The 19,970-nt window shown below is 41.1% G+C and overlaps 1 protein-coding gene across 3 annotated transcripts; it reads left to right on the top strand.

The window, feature by feature from the left end:
* The first annotated feature begins 9 nt into the window (after positions 1 to 9).
* Positions 10 to 18,870, top strand: SLC2A8 (solute carrier family 2 member 8). 3 transcript variants are annotated; one of them, XM_065418709.1, is made up of 11 exons: positions 10 to 63; positions 360 to 514; positions 2,977 to 3,139; positions 3,944 to 4,150; positions 7,425 to 7,524; positions 10,590 to 10,801; positions 13,674 to 13,820; positions 15,440 to 15,548; positions 16,633 to 16,806; positions 17,549 to 17,694; positions 17,870 to 18,870. In XM_065418709.1, exons 2-11 carry the CDS (start codon positions 414 to 416, stop codon positions 18,014 to 18,016), a joined length of 1,506 nt encoding a protein of 501 aa, XP_065274781.1. In that variant the 5' UTR covers positions 10 to 63; positions 360 to 413; the 3' UTR covers positions 18,017 to 18,870. The 3 variants fall into 3 exon arrangements, with proteins under 3 accessions (XP_065274781.1, XP_065274780.1, XP_065274782.1); XM_065418708.1 differs by having other exon boundaries at positions 10 to 180; XM_065418710.1 differs by lacking the exon at positions 16,633 to 16,806 and having other exon boundaries at positions 10 to 514.
* Positions 18,871 to 19,970: the final 1,100 nt, after the last annotated feature.

Below are 19,970 nucleotides of genomic sequence, written 5' to 3'. Positions count from 1 at the left end.
TGTTCCCTCGGTACCTGGAGCCTCAACTGCGAGGCCCGGCGCGCGTCAGGCTCCGTGCGCGCGGTAGCTGGTTCCCGTCTGAGGGATCGGGGGGGGCGCTGTCCGCACAGTCCCGCAGCTGCTGCCCCCTCCCTGGGTTGTGCATACGGGGAGCGCTGGGCTGGTGCCCATCACTGGAGAGTAAATAGCCCCTTCCAATCCCTGTGAATGGGGCACCTATTCCTGCGCCCCGTAGACTCTTATCCCGAGCTCTGGGTTCTCCCTCCCTTCCCTGGCCCTACAGAGAGGGGTTTGTAACTCTCCACAACTACCGCACTCCAGTGACTTTTCTATTGTTGCTTGTCCCTTTATTTCGCTAGGCTGAGGCCAGGCTCACCGGACTGCCATTGCCAGGACAGCGCTACTTTGGACAGATGGCTGCTGAGGAATCCCAACCCCTGTTGAGCTCCAGGAAGCCAAGTGAGCAATGGCTGCTGCCTGCTGAGAGCTTCCCTGTGCTGGATGTCTACCTGAGGTCAGAGCCCTTGCTTGCCTGCGCTGGAGACACTGGAGTTCCTGGCTGAGTAGTAACAAAGTGTCAGTGTATGACTGCCATCCCTACTCTGATGTTTCCAGTGGCTTTGCTTGCTCCTTCCCATGTGGGGCTGCAGCCTACATGCCATTTGGCTTTGGAATATTTGACCTTGCTCCTGACTAGACTCCATTCATACTTTCTCTAGCTCTCATTTGAGTTCTTTTTCCTACTTTTATTGAATTTGTCAATTAGTTAAAAGCGTTTTTTTGACATAGCTCTCACAGAACAAACTAAAAGGCCTCAAACAATACAGTATAGTTTTATAATGTGGCATTCCTGCAACTCTCTCCTGAGACATAGCGGCAAGCTCAGTGATTAATATGGAAGAATGTCACAGTATGAGTTCTGGGCACAGCGGAGTAGAGTGCCTAATGGGTGGGTGGGAAAAAGACTCAGTGAGGAAAGCTGCTTGACATCTGGCTGACTGAAAATGGAGCCAAGGAGGTAAGTTTTAAACAACACTTAGAAAGGGTTTGGATGTACATCTGGATGTCTTCTAAAAGATATGCTCTAGCTCAACCAAAAGTGCTTGAGGCTGGAATCACTCTAGTGAAATTCTGTCACCTGTGTGATGCTGAAGGTCAGATCAGATCATCATAATGGTCCTTTTTGGCCTTAAAAACTATGAACGAGGGCAGAGTGCTCTAGTGAGCTGATGTGACAGTATGAAGGACCTGATATGAAGGCGAAGGGCTCAGAGAAAATGCAGTTTTTGGGAAAAGAGCTTGCCAAGTTAAATGGGAACACAAGCAGTGGTGAAGACAAAGGCAAGTCTTGTAGTGGGTCATGAGCAAGTGTAGGCCCTTCAAGACAAGGTTGATGTAATTATGTTTGTAACAGGAAGAGAAGCGAGTGGGGTCTTGAAAGCAACAGAGTAAGGAGTAAAACCTGGAGGCACTATGGTCAGATGGATTGGGACTGGGACTTGGGAGACATGGGTTCTAGTCCAGATTTGCCACTCTGATGATATGACCTCAGTGAAGTCATTTTGTCATATTTTTACTCCTCTTTTGAAAAGCATGTTGAGAAGTATGGCTGGAAAGAGATCTGGAAGTTCTAAAAGTTCTGATTCTAGTTTAAAAAATAAAGATCCTTCAGTTCAAGTTGGACTTTGTCGTGGTACAAAAGTAAGTAGGAGTTAGAGGATGACTGAAAAAATGTTTTTAAAAACATACATGCAGAAACAGAGAGTTGGCTTTGAGTGCTGGGAGATTTTTTTTGCTATATCCAGACCCACCTTGAACTAGTAAATTTTCCAGTCTAAAATCAAAATGGCTTAGAGATGGGATCTGATTGCAGAAATATGTTTAGAGCAGAGGTGGAAAGTTTCGAATTCTCTTGCATACTTTTAATCTCATGTTAAATACAGGTTACTGTGAAATAGTAAAGATAAGGTTTTGACACACTTCTGAAAATAAAAGGATTTGTGAGATTGTGCGTGGGTGGGAAGATGATGGATTGTTGTTTGAGGTTAGATAACAACTGATGCAGTTCTCTCAGCCATGTCAGCAGTTTCTGTGGAGAATCAGGTGACAGAAGTTGTGGCTATGGTTTGAAACTTCTTAAGAAAAGAGAGTTTTTTGTGCTTAAACTGGCTGAAATGTTTGATTCCAAATGAGTCAGTAACCCCCCCCCCCATCCTCCGTCCCCACAAAAAGTAGGTAAATTGCCATTGCCTTTATTACTAATTTCATTGGCTTTGCCAATGGCCGGGGGGGGGGGGGAGGGAGGGGAGGGAAGAAACATTTTCTAATTCTAGCTCTGAGAGAATTAAACATCTGTAAACTCAAGTCCAAATCAATATGTGTGCACATAGACATACTGGTTCCCCTCCAAGTACTGATTTTATGGTGTGCCCACTATGACTATATTTTATTTTAGCTGTGATCCTAGGCTGTTGACTGTGACTTATAGCTTGAAATACTGGTCCCATTGAAGTCAATGGAAAAACTCCGATTGACTTTAGTGGCACCAGGATTTCACCGTTTTTAAAATTATGATTGAGTGATACTTATTGAAAAGAGATGTTCCAGTTTATGTTTTGTTCAGGTTCTAACCTCACTTGCTACTACCTTGATAGCCTTCTCCACCTCTAACTCTCCCTAAGATGATACCAAAATAGGCAATTTCAATTGTGTGTTCTGGAACACTTAAATTACTTTTTTTATGTATTCAGACATCTCTAGATTCTTACCTGGATTGAGATTGTCTGCTGGCTTGCACTGAGGATTCTGAAACATTGAACTGATCTATTTACATACTTGATTGACCAAGTCACACAATTTGTACATATAAAGGATATTATAAAACAGAATTTTCTTTGGCTTTTGCAGTAATGTGAGAACCAACAATTGTATACACATGCAGAATTTCTGCTTGACTCATGCCTGGCTCTTTTACAGCAAAGTCCAGAACAGAAAGCTCTATCTGGCCACCTTTGCTGCTGTTTTGGGACCCCTCAGCTTTGGATTTGTCCTAGGTTACAGTTCACCAGCTATTCCAGATCTGAAGAAAATTAGTGACCCTAAATTAAGATTAGACACCAACGAAGCATCGTGGTTTGGGGTAAGTCTCTGCAAGATGCATTATAATAATGTGTGACTGATTTGGTAAGAAAAAATTCCTTACACGTTTTCAGTTGTGGGGCAGGTCTATTTTGAGAAGACTATCTGTTTGTATGAGACTAGGCAGGTTGGGTTTAATAATAGAATATGGACTCTTTCAGTTCTAGGTAATTTGTTCAAATTTTAGTCTGAGTGACTGAAAGTTGTTTCCACCTGATGGCTGTGTGGTAGTCTATGAAATGAATTTAGAGTTTTCTGCCTCATTCTATGAATTCATCGCACTTGGCATTAACTGGCCTCCTCTTGGCAGTTTCAATAGAATGTCCAAAGATTAAATGGGCCCTGGAGACTGAGCTCCCCTCTCTCATTGCTAAATGAGATTGCGCTATATTGGGAGCAAAGCATGTTGTAGCAGCTTGCTGGGCCACTGCTTAGGCAGCATCTCTTTACTTAAACAAACAATTGAGGCCCCAGGACAGTGAAGCTGGCCACTCTCTCGAACCTTAAGTTGTACTTTCTAAAAAGATTCATGGTGGTTCTGTTTTTAACTGACTATAGCTAGTATATCTTTTAATTTTTTCTCTCAGTCACTCGCACTCTCACCCCCACCCTCCACCCCCACTATCCTTCTGAGGTGGATTAATGATCTTTGGGAATTGCACTACTTTATGAATGGATAGGTAGGCTAGTCTTTGTCCCTTAGTCTAATGACTTCCGTACATCATCTTTTAAACCAAAAAGCATTTTTGGAAAGGCTGTAGAATGTATAGTCATTTATCTATTTGTGTGTGCTTGTTTTCTGAAGTCTGTAGTAACATTAGGAGCTGCTGCTGGAGGAATACTGGGAGGCTGTATGGTGGATAAAGTTGGGAGGAAGCTGAGTTTGATGCTGTGCTCAATACCATATGTCTCTGGGTTTACAATTATCATATCCGCCCAGAATGTCTGGATGCTTTACATTGGACGAATATTGACTGGGTTAGCCAGTGGCATTACTTCACTTGTTGTTCCAGTAAGTGAAACATTTTCTATTTCTTTCTTATTTATTCCGCATAGTCTGGAAAAATGTTGCATGAGATAATATAATCTTAAAACCAGGAGTGGCACCACAGCTATGGCACCCATACAACCGTAACTCTACCCTGTAGTGACACCACGCGATAGCCATATGACTATGATCATAGCATATTAGTGTTTGTGGTCTTTTATATTAAATAGCATTGACTTTAAAGATGGATTACATTTATTTCCTCTTGGTGTCTCTCTGAAAGGCAAAATTTAGGTGATTTGGGTTTCCCAATGGCATTTCCAATCCTCAATATGTTTGGATTTCTTTTCAGTTTAATGTTAACTCTGAATTTCCCAGGTTTATAATACTTGTTGTTAGTGCGTCACTGTAACACTTTAAAAAAAAAAAAAAAATTATTATTATTATTTTAAATGATTTTCGGGCTTCACTCCATTTTAACACAGTTTTTGTCCAGGAATTTCCTTGTCCTTCTTAACATTTATTTGTTTAATACATAAAGAGTAAATAAAACAAAGACTACATATCTTCAATTTGTAATATCTTTCTAAAACTTTTAAAACTCTTAGGGTCAGATTCGCCACTAGGCTGTGGCTGCTTTACAGCATTTTGGAGCAGTGCAAAGCAGGCAGAATGTATACATCAGTTTACTGCTATCTCCCGACTTTCATTTTTGTGTGTGTGTGTGTGTGTGTGTGCGCACACACAGTCGTTTTCCCCTCAGTTTCCCCTACCTTCACCCCTCCCCTTCCCTTTTGTCCTCCTTGGTGAGCAGATCTAGTGTAATTCATAGTTTTGAAGGGATCCCAGTGTTTCCAGCTCTTGCAAAGTAAATGTAACCTTAAGTCTCTAGAATTAGACCTCAAATAAAAATTCCAAAATTCATTATTGGCTTAAATCATGAGACTTCAAAAAAATTTGTTTTTTAAACACTTGTGGTTGGCATACTGTATAGCTGCATTTTCCATTACTGAAAGTTTATTTGTTGTTAGACTGCATTAATGACTTCAGAGAAACTCTCAGAACTGTTCACTTTCAAAAGGGCTGCCCTATTCTGTTCTATAGGACTGAGGCCTCAGTTAATTAGCCTCTGGCTTCAGCCCTTATTGTTTGTTATAAGAGATGGCAGAAACTTTGAAAGAAAGGGGTTCTTTGTGAAATTATCTGAAAGAACACTTATTTGTCTGTCCTTGCCAAAGAAGAAACTTTCCCTTATGAAGAAAAATGGCATTAAAGACCATTAATCCTATTTTCCCCCCTCCCCCCAACAACAACAACAACAAAAACAACCTTCAAATGTAGACTATTCCTCAGAGGGATTTCAATTATATGGGAATTTTAAAGTCTATTTTGTGACTAAAATTATTGGGGGGGACACAAGGTTTAAGACCCAATGCAGGGATGACCTGGTATTTACCAGAGATTGATTTGATTTGTTGTTTGTTTGTTTTTTAACCAGGTAAAATCATGGTTGTTACTGCCCTGGGAAAAACTAGTTAGTCCCAATTTAAGGCATTTTCTATTTGAAAAACTATTTTATTAATGCATATCACATTACACTTAGTTTTAGTTACATATGCAGACTGTGGTTACATAAGGCAGCAGGGTTGAACAAATAAAATGTAAAACTGCAATTATGATATGGAATGTATGTCTATATATTTTGGTTTGGTATTTTTCTCAAGGAAGTTATACATGTCATTTCTCCTATTTCAGTTCTCAGTATTACATAAACAAAAATCAAACATTTTGATTTGATGAAAAATTACAATGGAGAGATGTAGGCTTGAAGCATTAAGCAATCAGAAGCATGCAGAATTGCAGACTACCATTCCAGATCAATTTGGCCATATAGCATTTGTAGCAGAAGACAAACTTTGATGTAGTGTATAGACAGCCTATTCCTCAGTTTTGAATGGATGTATCCAAAGCTTGAAAAGATTTGTTCTATGCTTGCAGGACACTGATGCAATTATTTTTTCTGGTTTAAATCTCTATTTACCAGCACCCTGTCCTAAACTAGTTTTTCCCAGGAAATTGTGAATCCTGACCCAATATGAAGTTTCTTATGGGACTATCTTAAAATGAACTTGTTTGACTTAACTTGAACAGATTTACTTTTAAATTCTTAAAACTCATTCTCTGCCCAAAGAGTAAGGACACTGATTTTGGGAAGGAGCCAATATATTCTTCACATGTAACAAAAGATGAATCCCTGCTTTAAATGCAAAACCTAACTCTGTCATAACTATGGAGCCATGGTGGACACCTCCATAATCGCTTATAGGGCTCGACTGACTTTTAAAAGTGGGGTTTTATGACAGGTGTGACACTGCCAGTATAGCGTATGGTGAGGCAGGAGCTGGCAAAATCAGATTTCCATTATCTGAAACGGCAGGAAGTATGGAGTTTATGTTGAATTAAAATGCTAAAGTCTTAAGCCATGACCTACAAAGGGTTCTTTTCATAATACAAGAACAAGGGGCCACCAAATGAAATTAATAGGTAGCAGGTTTAAAACAAACACAAAGTATTTTTTCACGCAATGCACTGTCAACCTCTGGAACTCCTTGCCAGAGGGTGTTGTGAAGGCCAATACTATAACAGGGTTCAAAAGGGAGTTAGATAGATTCATGGAAGATAGGTCCATCAGTGGCTATTAGCCAGGATGGGCAGAAATGGTGTCCCTAGCGTCTGTTTGCCAGAAGCTGGGATTGGGTGACAGGGCATGGATCACTTGATGATAACCTGTCTGTTCATTCCCTTTGGGGCACCTGCCATTGGCCACTGTCAGAGGACAGGATACTGGGCTTGATGGACCTTTGGTCTGACCCATTATGGCCATTCTTATGTTCTTAAGGGTTGTGTGCAGATGAATCCTCGTGCACAGAGCCCCATTCGAGTCAGTGGAGTTGTCTGGGGCTCCACCTCTGTGTATCTGTTACCAGAATTGTGGACTTATTTTGTAGTTCACATTCAGCATCCATGTCTGGGATGCTAACTTATTGTCTTCTATGCAAGCGGTGGCATTTTGATTTCTGTTAATTTTTGGCACGTTTGTTGGTATTTTTGGCAGAGCCTTTCATGGAACCAATGTAAATTCCCAAAAGTGACACTGCTGGTTCTAGTCGTTCCAGTGTAGCTGCTTATGATTCATGTTGGGATAATGTGGCTGTATTTTAACAAGTTCTTTTCAATATCAGCTGTTCTTACTTTTTTAAAACTTTTTTGTTAATATTTTCTAATTATGCATTTTTAGGTGTATATTTCTGAAATATCCCACTCAAAAATTCGAGGAACACTTGGCTCATGTGTTCAGCTGATGGTGGTGACTGGTATACTGGGAGCTTATGTTGCAGGTATTGCACTTAGTTATACAATCCTAGAAATGTTGGGCTGGAAGGGACCCTGAGTGGGCATCAAATCCAGCCCCCTGTGCTGTAGCAGGACCAAGTAAACCTACACCATCCCTGACAGGTGTTTGTCCAACCTGTTCTTAAAAACCTCCAATGGAGGATTCCACAACCTCCCTTGGAAGACTGTTCCAGAGCTTAACTACACTTAAAATTAGAGAATTTTACGTAATAGCTAACCTAAATATCCTTTGCTGCAGATTAAGCACGTTACTACTTCCGTCTTCAGTGTACGTGGAGAACAGTCCTCTTTCTAATAGCCTTTGACATATTGGAAGACTGTTATGAGGTCTCACCAGTTGTTTTTTCTCAAGACTAAATGTGCCTAGTGTGTTTTTGTTTTTAACCTTTCCTCATAGGTCAGGTTTTTCTAAACCTTTTATTATTTTGATTGCTGTCCTCTAGGTTCTGTCCAGTTTGTCCACTTCTTTTCTAAAGTGCGGTGCCCAGAATTGGACACAGTACTCCAGCTGAGGCCTCACCAGTGCCAAGTAGATTGGGACAACTACCTCCCATGTCCTGCATAAAACACTCCTGTTAATACACCCCAGAATATGATCCTCTTTGCATCACATTGTTGACTCGCATTCAATATGTGATGTATAATGTCATCCAGATCCTTTCAGCGGTACTACTGCCTCACCAGTTATTCCCCATTTGATAGTTGTGCATTTGATTTGTCCTTCATAAGTGAAGTACTTGCACTTGTCTTTATTGAATTTCATCTTGCTGAATTCACACCAATATTCCAATTTGTCAAAGTTCTTTTGAATTCTAATCATAGAACCATAGATGATTAGGGTTGGAAGAAACCTCAGGAGGTCATCTAGTCCAACCCCCTGCTCAAAGCAGGACCAACACCAACTAAATTATCCCAGCCAGGGCTTTGTCAAGCTGGGCCTTAAAAACCTATAAGGATGGATATTCCACCGTCTTCTTAGGTAACCCATTCCAGTGCTTCACCACCCCACTCCTGGTGAAATAGTGTTTCCTAAAATCCAACCTAGACCTCCCCCACTGCAACTTGAGACCATTGCTCCTTGTTCTGTCATCTGCCACCACTGAGAACAGCCGAGCTCCATCCTCTTTGGAACCCCCCTTCAGGTAGTTGAAGGCTGCTATCAAATCCCCCCTCACGCTTCTCTTCTGCAGACTAAATAACCCCAGTTCCCTCAGCCTCTCCTCATAAGTCATATGCCCCAGCCCCCAATCATTTTTGTTGCCCTCTGCTGGACTCTCTCCAATTTGTTCACATCCTTTCTGTAGTGGTGGGCCCAAAACTGGACGCAACACTCCAGGTGTGGCCTCACCGTGCCGAATAGAGGGGAATAATCACTGCCCTCAATCTGCTGGCAATGCTCCTACTAATGCAGACCAATATGCTGTTAGCCTTCTTGGCAACAAGGGTACACTGCTGACTCGTATCCAGCTTCTCATCCACTGTAATCCCCAGGTCCTTTTCTGCAGAACTGCTGCTTAGCCAGTTGGTCCCCAGCCTGTAGCGGTGCATGGAATTCTTCCATCCTAAGTGCAAGACTCTGCACTTGTCTTTGGTGAACCTCATCAGATTTCTTTTGGCCCAATCCTCCAATTTGTCTAGGTCACTCTGGACCCTATCCCTACCCTCCAGCATAGCTACCTCTCCCCCAGCTCTCTCTCAGCTTAGTGTCATCTGTGAACTTCTGAGGGTGCAATCCATCCCATCATCCAGATCATTAATGAAGATGTTGAACAAAACCGACCCCATAACCGACCCCGGGACACTCCGCTTGATACCGACTGCCAACTAGAGATCGAGCCGTTGATAACTACCCATTGAGCCTGACAATCTAGCCAGCTTTTTATCCACCTTAGTCCATTCATCCAATCCATACTTCTTTAACTTGCTGGCAAGAATACTGTGGGAGACCGTATCAAAAGCTTTGCTAAAGTCAAGATATATCACGTCCACTGCTTTCCCCATATCCACAGAGCCAGCTATATCATAGAAGGCAGTTAGGTTGGTCAGGCATGACTTGCCCTTGGTGAATCCATGTTGACTGTTCCTGATCACCTTCCTCTCCTCCAAGTGCTTAAAAATAGTTTCCTTGAGGACCTGCTCCATGATTTTTTCCAGGGACTGAGGTTAGACTGACCGGTCTGTAGTTCCCCTGGTTCTCCTTCTTCCTTTTATTTATTTATTTATTTAAAGATGGACACTACATTTGCCTTTTTCCAGTCGTCCGTGACCTCCCCCGATCACCACGAGTTTTTAAAGATAATGGCCAACAGCTCTGCAATCACATCAGCCAATTCCCTCAGCACCCTCGGATGCATTAGCTCTGGACCCATGGACTTGTGCATGTCCAGTTTTTCTAAATAGTCCTTAACCTGTTCTTTCACCACTGAGGGCTGCACAGTGCTTGGCCTCCAAAGTACTTGCAACTCCTCCCAGCGTGATGTCATCTGCAAATTTTGTAAGCATACTTTCCACTCCATTATCCAAGTCATTAATGAAAATATTGCATAGTAGTGGAGACACAACTGACGCCTGTGGAACCCCACTAGATACGTCCTCCCAGTTTGACAGTGAACCATTGATATTGCTCTTTGAGTACGGTCTTTCAACCAGTTTTGCATTCATCTTCTAGTAATTCCATCTAGACCACATTTCCCTAGTTTGCTTAGGAGAATGTTGTGTAGGGCTGTGTCAAAAGCCTTACTAAAATTAAGATGTATCACATCATCTGCTTTCTCCCATCCACTTGGCCAGTAACCCCATCAAAGAAGGAAATTAGGTTGGTTGGGAATGATTTGTGTTTTGATAAATCCATGCTGGCTATGTGGGATGCAGGGCTAGTGAAATTTCTCCAGATTTCAGGAGGAGAATCAGCACATGCTTAGGGAACCACTTTGAGGAAGGGGAAAATGTACACAAATTGCTTTATCAGCAGAGCTAGTACAGCTCACTATAATGCGTACAAATGTCAGCTGATTCTCTTCATTTATGTTCCTTCCCCTTCCTGCCTCAGGAATGGCACTCAGATGGCGCTGGCTGGCTGTGCTGTGTTCTTTCCCACCCTGCATAATGCTCGTGTTCATGTCCTTCATGCCTGAAACACCTAGGTTCCTGCTGAACCAGAAAAAACGCACTGAAGCTATGGCTGCTTTACAGTTTCTGCGGGGATCAGAGGTGGACCATGAATGGGAATGCAGGCAGATTGAAACCAGTGCTGAGGAGCAGGTGATGAAGATTTTGTTCTGGGTTACACTAAAAGCTTTTTTTATTCAGTAAAGAAGAAACGTGGTTGAATATGGTTATTACATACTTTGTGTATGTGGTCAGAGATAATAGTGAAATAATTGTTTCAGGACTTGACTGTTCTCTTAAGTTTGACTTCTTCCCTTCTCCCTCCGGCTGCCAAATTACTGTATAGGAAATGAGACTAGAACACTCTGCATCTATACCTGTGTGGCCTGGTTTGCACATTCTTAGGATCCAAAGCTCCCACTGAAGTCCGTGGGTATTACAGATGCATGTGGAGTGGAGGATCGGGCCTCAAATCCCATTTTTAATAATTTGTAGCAGGTACCTAAATCCTTTCAGCTCCTCATTTGCATTGGGTGATTAAATAGCTGAACAATATGAAAAGAACTAGGAGGAAATGGAAATAGTAGAAGTATTGGCCCAAAATCTTCTCTCTTAACGCTGACATAAACAAGAGGTTGGTGAACATTTTACTTACACACACACACACACACACACACACACACACACCACTCTATACCTGACTTCCCAGTCTTCATTCTGAAAAGCAACCTGTACAACACTTTAACAAAGATGAGCCTGGGAGTTTGAATTCATAACCTTGCTAGATACTTAGTAAAGACACTGGATTTCTAGGTTTCAGAGTGGTAGCCGTGTTAGTCTGTATCAGCAAAAACAATGAGGAGTCCTTGTGGCGCCTTAGAGACTAACGAATTTATTTGGGCATAAGCTTTCGTGGGCTAGAACCCACTTCATCAGATGCACGGAGTGCTGTTAATTGATTTATCTCGTTAGACTGACCTCACACTTGGTAAGACAATCCCCATCCTTTCATGTATTTATACCTGCTCCTGTATTTTTCACTCCATGCATCTGATGAAGTGGGTTCTAGCCCACGAAAGCTTATGCCCAAATTAATTGGTTAGTCTCTAAGGTGCCACAAGGACTCCTCATTGTTTTTACTGGATTTATAGCTAATTAAACAATCAGTAACCCACTCACCCCCCCCCTTTTTTTTGTCCTAAGACTACAGGGGTATTAATGGGCTATTTCACCTTGAATGATCCCTTAAATATGTGCTATCTGTTTGATCTTATATTTAGCAACACTGAGTACCTTTCCCAGATCTTAAAGAGCTCTGCATAGCTCCAAAGTTTGTCTACCTCACCAACAGAAGTTGGTACAATAAAAGATCTTGCCCACTTTGTCTCATAAATAAGAGCACAGATTAGCCCCCTCGATTTGTTGTAGAGACCATATTGACCAAACTACTAAACAGGTCTTTTTTTATAGTTTGGACTCCGAGATATTTGTAGAAAGTGAATACCAATAAATCTCTCATGTTTTACAAAGGGGTTTGTGGATTTGGGTATCTTGTGAGGGCTGGATGATGGGGCAGTAGGAGGGGAAGGCAGAGACTTCAAAGGAAATTGATGCCCGGTTTTTCTAAATTCCCTGCTGTGGCTTCAAATGTTGCTCCCTCAGGTGTCCAAATACTATGGTTCAGTTATAGTACTGGGAACTGAGGGTAGAAGAAATCAGCATTATTTAAGTACTGAGAGTTCTCAAGCTGTTCCAAACATAACAATCACATTCATTATACCAGTTTAATAGATTACTTAAATGGGGGACTTGCTCTGTTTGTGTGTGACCAAGTGCCTGGGATAGACCACACTGACAATGTCCTGCTCAGGGCTGACTGCCCTATTTCTTGCAATCACCAAAGCTGGTGGTTTACACTCTAATTAGATTCACCAAACTGGTACCAAAAGAGCTTCTGCAGTACCAGACTGGCTAGCCAGAAGCCAAACACCGTACCCTTTGGGCATTTTAGCTCCTGGCTCCAATCCAGACAACCAAGTCTAATATAGCGAGAGGTTATTGAAAACCCGTTTCACCATAGGTGAGGTTCTTTCTAACCCCAAAGGATCAGAGACACGCATCCCCAGGTCAATATGAATTTCAGATCTTCCCCAAATATCACACTGTCAGCCAATCCTTAGCAACTAAAGATTTATTAATAAAAGAAAAGAAGAGTTATAAATGGTTAATAGGTTATTTACATACTAATGATTGCAAAGTCCTTATATCAGGTTTGTAGCAGTGATGGAACAGACTGCTGACTTGTAAAGTCTCTCTGGTGACTTCCAAAAGTTTGGAAGGTCCTCCGTCCATAGTGCAAGATGTTTTTCTTTTTGTTGTAAATCTATAGTCCAGAGAATTAGACCAGGAAAGAAGCAAAATGGAGGTGTCTTTATATTCTCCTTCATGTACATGGAAATTTACTATATCAAACAAAGTCCACAGCCCCTGTATGTGAAAGCTGCTGTCCCAAGATGGAGTCCAGGGTCACATAAGCGTATCACAAGCTCCTACATGTTTTGCTGCATCACAGGGGGTGGCCATTAGCTCCTTGCTGTCTGAGGCATCCTCAAAAATGCTATCTGGACAGGATGAGTTTCTTCAATGGCCCATTGGGAGAATAGAGTGTCCCTGATGGGCCCTCAGCACACAGATTTACATCAGGACTAGGCAGTTATTTGGCAGACTACAACACATAGCCAATATTCATAACTTCAGATACAAAGATGATACATGCTTATAAACAGGATAATCATACTTATCAATGGAAAAGTTATTATTTGCTACCTTACATGACATTCTTTGTACAAGATTTATGGAAATTGTACAACAGTGTTAACAACAGTAATATAAATGGCCACCTTTCTTATATGCAGCATCACAATATGGTCTTATGATAGATCTGAATCTCGGTGGTAGCACTTCTTCATTCAGTTATGCAAATCAAATAATTGTCACTGAATCTTTGCCTATGTCTTCTTTATAGCACAGACTAAGTGTTGCTGAATTTAAGAATCCATCTGTCTACAAGCCATTTCTTATTGGTGTGGCACTGATGTTCTTCCAGCAAGTAACAGGGATTAATGCAATTATGTTTTATGCAGAAACTATCTTTGAAGAAGCTAATTTTAAGGTAAACATTGTTCACTTCATCTTTCTAAAATATAATAGATAAATGCAGTTTAGCCGGATGTTACACTTGAGTACAGAGTACCAAACAGAAACCATATATGAATTTGGTGAATCTGTTGGAGTGATGGAAAAATGTTAAGTCTCTGTGGTTTTGTTTGTATGCAGGCATCTGACTGTCCTTGTTCTGGTTGGTTAGTTTTATTATTAACAGTTTCTTCAAGGAAAATAATATATATTAGACTGCTGGTCAGCAACTTTGCCTCCATTTCCAGGAAATGTAGTATAAGGTGCCAAAGCCCACTTGGTCATAGGTCCACGCAGAATCTCTCTCACCGTGGTTACTATTGTGTGCTTCAGAGGAAGTAAAATTGCTGTGTCAGGTGAAAGCTAAAGTACAGCAATGGAGAGGAATAATTGCTGGAGTGGATCTCTACAGAAAGATCAGGACATTTTACTAGTCATAATTAAATGCTATTTTTAAGTTAATGCATCATGCGAAGTGCTTCTGTCTGGTGTCAGTTTTCAGTTTAACTGACAAAGATATGCTCTGCATGTTAGAATCAAACTATTTAAAAATAGTTGTTGTTTTTTCTTTTCCCCCCTTTCCTGCATTCATCCTCCACTGCCTCAATTTCCCTTGTGTTTCTTGCATAATCTCCAGGTCATCCACAGGTATAGCAGTGACAGAGGCTTGTGAGAGAATCAGCTGCTAATAACAATCTTGTGTTAGTTTTCTGAATGAAATGAATAAAATTGAGCCTTCATGTATATTAATAAGAGCAGTGGTTGTGAGTTGGACATCTGGGGTTCTATCCTTGACATTCCTGTTAGTTGCTTCTGACTTTACCAAAGTCATGTAATGGAGCCATAATGTTATAATCCATGGCTACCTAGGAACTTCTCATCCGCACAGTATGGCCATTCAGAACCTTATGGTAGCAGGATGATATACAGTAGTGGTGGCCAAACTTACTGACCCTCTGAGCGCATATGATGATCTTCAGACGTTCAAGAGCTGGGGTGTGCCTGCCAGTGCTTGGGGCTTCAACCCCACGGCGGAGTGGTGGGGCTAAGGGCTTCTGCCCTGCAGGGAGGGGGGCCTCCGGGCTTCAGATGAAGCACCGAGCCCTGGCGGGCGCACCCCATGGGGTTGAAACCCCAAGACTCCCATCCCTGCTGGGCAGAAGAAGCCCTTAGCCCCACCACCCCTCCACAGGGGAGAAGCCCTGAGCTCTCTCCCCTCCCCCCCCCCCCCCCCCCAATCAGTCTGGTAGGCAGAGAATGGGGTGAGGGGTCGTGTGGGCTCTGCAAGCTGCACTTTAACTGTAAAAGAGAGTTGTAGAATTTTTAATTTTGTGGTGCAGAATCCCCCCAGGAGTAACTTACCTGGTGAGGCTTAATGCTTGAAAAGCATTTTGAGATCCTCATATGAAAGGTACTGTGCAGAAGCACAGCATGTTAGTTAATACAGAGATCAGACCAAGATATCAATACTGCATACAAATTAGCAATACAAAATATGCTATTTCTTTTCTACCTGCAGCATTACTGGAAAATCCTAATCACTTACTGAACACCATGACATTGTTTCTACAGATTTCTTTTTTCTCTTTCTTTCAGGACAGCAGAATGGCCTCTGTTGTTGTGGGTTCCATACAAGTGTTTTTCACAGCTGTGGCTGCACTTATTATAGATAAAACTGGGCGAAAAGTACTGCTTTCTATTTCAGGTAAAGAAAAAAAAATCTATCTTAAAATATAAAATACATATGAGATGGCTGGTTTGAATCAATGTGAATGGATGAGGGAACGTCTAGACGCTATTTTTTGTCTTTTCCAAACCATACTTAAGAATCTGTCTCTTTGGAGAATGTGACTGAAGGAGTTAAAGACCTAGGTCCAGACTTCTCCAGTGTCCTGCATCTTTTTGTCTCTGCTTTGTGCCCTTAACTTGCCACTGTATCCTACATTGTAGGAATCCTGCTTCCATGTTGCCAGTTAATAACTGAGAACGTAAACTCCAGAAGCAGTATAATGAGTTTCTAAACTCTTTGTGAGGCCTTTTTATTTAAAGGCTGGGACAATGACAAAAGTGTCTTTCATCATGCAAAAACTTGCCTGCATTTTAACATTCCAAACTTGGGTCAGATATGCAAAAGCTTAAAGATAGTTTCTGTTGGTAAATGTCCTCCTTTAAGAACAATATTGTTTAGAATACCAAAAATATCCTAGCTTGCCTACTGCATGAAGGTTTGTAATTATGCAATTAAGTGGTTTATTTTAAAACTTAACTTCTGTAGACTTAGTCTGGTGATTTAGAAGAAAAGTTGATCACAACTTAGAAAAACTCTCCAGTGCAATGTATTTCTTTCTTTCTTTCTTAAGTACCATTGTCTTCTGAAATTAGTGAACACTTCTTGTTTACTTGTGCCTATTTCACAAGTAGGTTTGGTAGTATTAATTATATCAAGCAGGATTAATTTACTCTAACATGCATATATGTATACAGTATATTTGAATCCTGTAATTGTATGTATATTCACAGTGATTGCTGAGGTTATTGTAATTCTAGATACTATTTTATTTTATTTATTTTTGGTGATCTCTCACTTGAGTCATCCTGTACCAAATAGTTCCAGAGGTAGTTTCTAAGGATGCTATTCTTATACAATCATTGTGGGCAAAGCACAGATGTGAGGAACTTCCATAAGAGGCTTGTTTTTTTTGTATTTAATTTACCAATTCTGGTCTCTCGGATACAAATCTTTTCCAAGTGGCAATAAATCTGCAGTTGGTTCTTCTTCACTTTTGCAGGGGTCATTATGGCTATCAGCACTGCAGCATTTGGGCTGTACTGTAAAGTGATCCTTCCAAACCCTCAGAATTCATCACAACCTGACTTATTGACTACACTAAATTCAGCATCTGTAGGAGCAGAAAACAACCTAGCATGGTTAGCTGTAGTGAGCTTGGGACTGTTCATCACTGGTGAGTGGTCTGCCATTGTAGTCCTGGGCTATGCAAAAAAAATTGTCCGCAACTATAAAAGCACTTGAGACAGGAGTACTGTGTACCTCAGAAGTTCTTGAGTATGGCCTTACAATAGTACTGATCACCTGTGACCTCTGTTGACTCCGCTAAGAGTTGTGAAAGCACAACACTTCTTGGGGATCAAGCTATAAGGCTCTGCTCCTGCAGTCTGTACTACACTCAGCAGGGACTCCTGAAAGGGTGTAGGATATGGATTAATCAGCCTGGACCACATTCTTAGATATTGCACTTAGATAGATAGATCTGTCTATCTATATATCTATTTTAAACTGTGTCCACAACCAGTAACCAGAAGCATTTTTTCTTCCTGCACCAGTCAAAGTGAGGTAACTTTTAGGTTAGTGCAGGGCAATTGAAGTTAAAAATGTAGATTTAGTTTGAAGAAACCTCCACTTCAGAGAGAGGTAACAAAAAAAACCCTCTCATTTATCGAAGCGTGTTATCAGATGGTGGGGTTAATAATTTTTGGGTATTGTTGCAACAAGTATATACCAGTTTTGGAGTGTGCACTTCAGTACTGCTTTCTAAGTGAAATGTTCCCTCTACAGCAGTCTGACAGGACAGTAGTTAGAGTTGGGGTAGAATTAACATTTATCACAGAACAGGCTTTGGCATCATTCACCACTTGCTTCTTTAAATGCAAAACAAGTTTACTTTTCACCTTTGTTTTCAATTTCAGGTTTTGCCCTTGGTTGGGGTCCCATTCCGTGGCTGGTGATGTCTGAAATATTCCCACTTAAAGCTAGAGGAATTTCCAGCGGTGCCTGTGTCTTAACAAACTGGTTTATGGCTTTTTTAATAACCAAGGAATTTCATGATCTTACAGTAAGCACCGGGTAACCCCAATTATGAGCCTTACCCCTTCTGATTCATGGTGAAAGTTGATAAACAATGCTGTTGGCAAATCACTAAGCTATGCTCTTCCCTGGTAATGAGGTATTGCAAGTAGTCCTATGCAGCTTTGTTTTTTCTCATAATAATAATTTTCTTTTTCTTTCAGGGCTTCCTGACTTCCTATGGCACTTTCTGGCTTTTCTCTGTCTTCTGTATTCTAAATGTAATTTTTACTGTCCTGTATGTGCCTGAAACAAAAGGAAGGACATTGGAACAAATAGAGGCTCACTTCCGAAGATCACCTGCGACCTGAGGTTCTTTACCCTGTAGGAAAGTTTTCCTATTAGGTTACTGTTAGTGTTATTGCCTAAACTTTTCCAAGAAACATCCTCTGGATTAGTAGGCTGCACCTGAATTCATGATGTGGTTAAACATGGTTTAAATCAACTTCTAATCAATTTTGTTAACTTTGGCAAAAATCGGAATTGCATGGTGGAGAACCAAAACATTGTTCTCATATGCATGTACGCATTCAGCTTCTTTCAGGTTTACAAAGCAGCAGGTGGTGCTAATTCACTGTGATACATAAGTTATTCTCTCCTTTTCCCAGGCCTTGGAGCTTCATTTGGGCTGTCACTGTTTTTCTCTTTCCAATGTTCCCTTTACCTACTGTAGATTAGTGATGAAGGCTGAATAACTGCTTTTAATGGATTAGCTGGTATGCTGTTCATTCTGTCTCTTATTGCATGAGCCAGTCCTTTGTGTTAGGGATTGGAAGGAATCCCCTCTTCCCTGGCCCGGTGTTTAGCACAGTGTATGTAGTACAAATGAAACCTACTATTGCCTGAACTGCATTAACTTCATACCCTATTTTGATTCTTCCACTGTCTTCACCTGTGCTTGTATGGGTAGTGGCCTGACTATTGAACAAAGTCCAGGCCACTGGTGAGTACAAGTCCTGCAATTAATGCACCAGCCATCAGCCCTCTTCAGATGTCTGTATGCTTGATAAATTGCTGAACACCCTCCAAGAGCCCTAATGTCAGGAGGGGGTTTGAGCACCGCGGGGAAATATATCATGATATTTAGTTGTAATCTTGTGGGAAAAGCAGGCTAAAACAGAGCATTTTAAAATTTCAAATAAATATCTTCAGCGGTGTTAACATTTGACCAGACAATGGAAGGTGCGTTGCTTCTGCTCAGTTTGCCAAACTGCTGAAAAAGCTTCTGGGCCTTGGAAAAAAATATTTACTATACATCAGAATGGCACTGTAAAATTCAGATACCCTAATCAGCTCTTCAGTTATGAGACTGTGGCTGTATTTACAAAATATTTACTTCTCTTGTGTGGGAGACTTCCATCTCAATACAGTTGGCCATTGTGACTAGAACCCTATAATCAAGACTAGCCCCACCCAGCATTGTCGCTACTTAAACCTATGCTACTTGAACTATACACATTTAAGTTACTTGATGTAGTACTTTCTTAACAGCTGCTGTTTATACTCTATTCTGCTTCCATAACATTTACTATTATTGATTGTCTAAGTAGCTTACTGAACACTTTTTACAAGAACGTAACTGACAAATTTCTTTAAGGTAATGTAAAACAATCTTAGTTGACAGTGATAGGAGATATTTCCATTAGATGACCATTTCACTACTTTTCAAAAGGAGGACATAAGAGTCTCCTGTCATTCTGGGAAAGCACAAAGAAAATATTTTGTAGTAGTGTCTAGATTACACAACTAGATTTTGAGAAACAGATTAACAATTTCTCTAATCAGAGGTACATATAAGTAGACTCGCTGTCAGAGTTACTTAGCTCTGCAAACAGTCTTATAAAAGCCTGAGAAACAGCCAGATAGCAATGACACTGAAGAGGTCTTTACTCATTGGTGGGACAGAACAGAGTAGCTAGATAGAGGGACACAGAAGTAGTACTAGTGACACTTTTGCTCCAGATGTGGAATGGCTGATATGGACGGATGACTGTAGTATAAAGTAAAAAATCTCAGTTAAGTATCAGCCCTATTTTATAAATGGGAAAACTGAAGGCACAGAAATGTTACTGCACTTGTTCACTGTCACACAGTGAATCTGTGTTCAAGCCAGGAGTAGACCTCAGCCCTCCATGTCCTGTGCTCAAACAATGCCATCTCTACCAATTTTCTGCTAGATTAAAAAAAAAGTTGCAGTGGTCTCAGGCAGTAGGTTCTGCCTGTATCTTATTCACACCATGGAGAGCAGAGGCAGAGAGGACCTAA

Source organism: Emys orbicularis, chromosome 18 (assembly GCF_028017835.1).
Source record: "Emys orbicularis isolate rEmyOrb1 chromosome 18, rEmyOrb1.hap1, whole genome shotgun sequence".
Classification (NCBI taxonomy): Eukaryota; Metazoa; Chordata; order Testudines; family Emydidae; genus Emys; species Emys orbicularis.
Note: the sequence above shows the minus strand (reverse complement) of the source record. Positions and strands in the feature narration are given on the sequence as shown.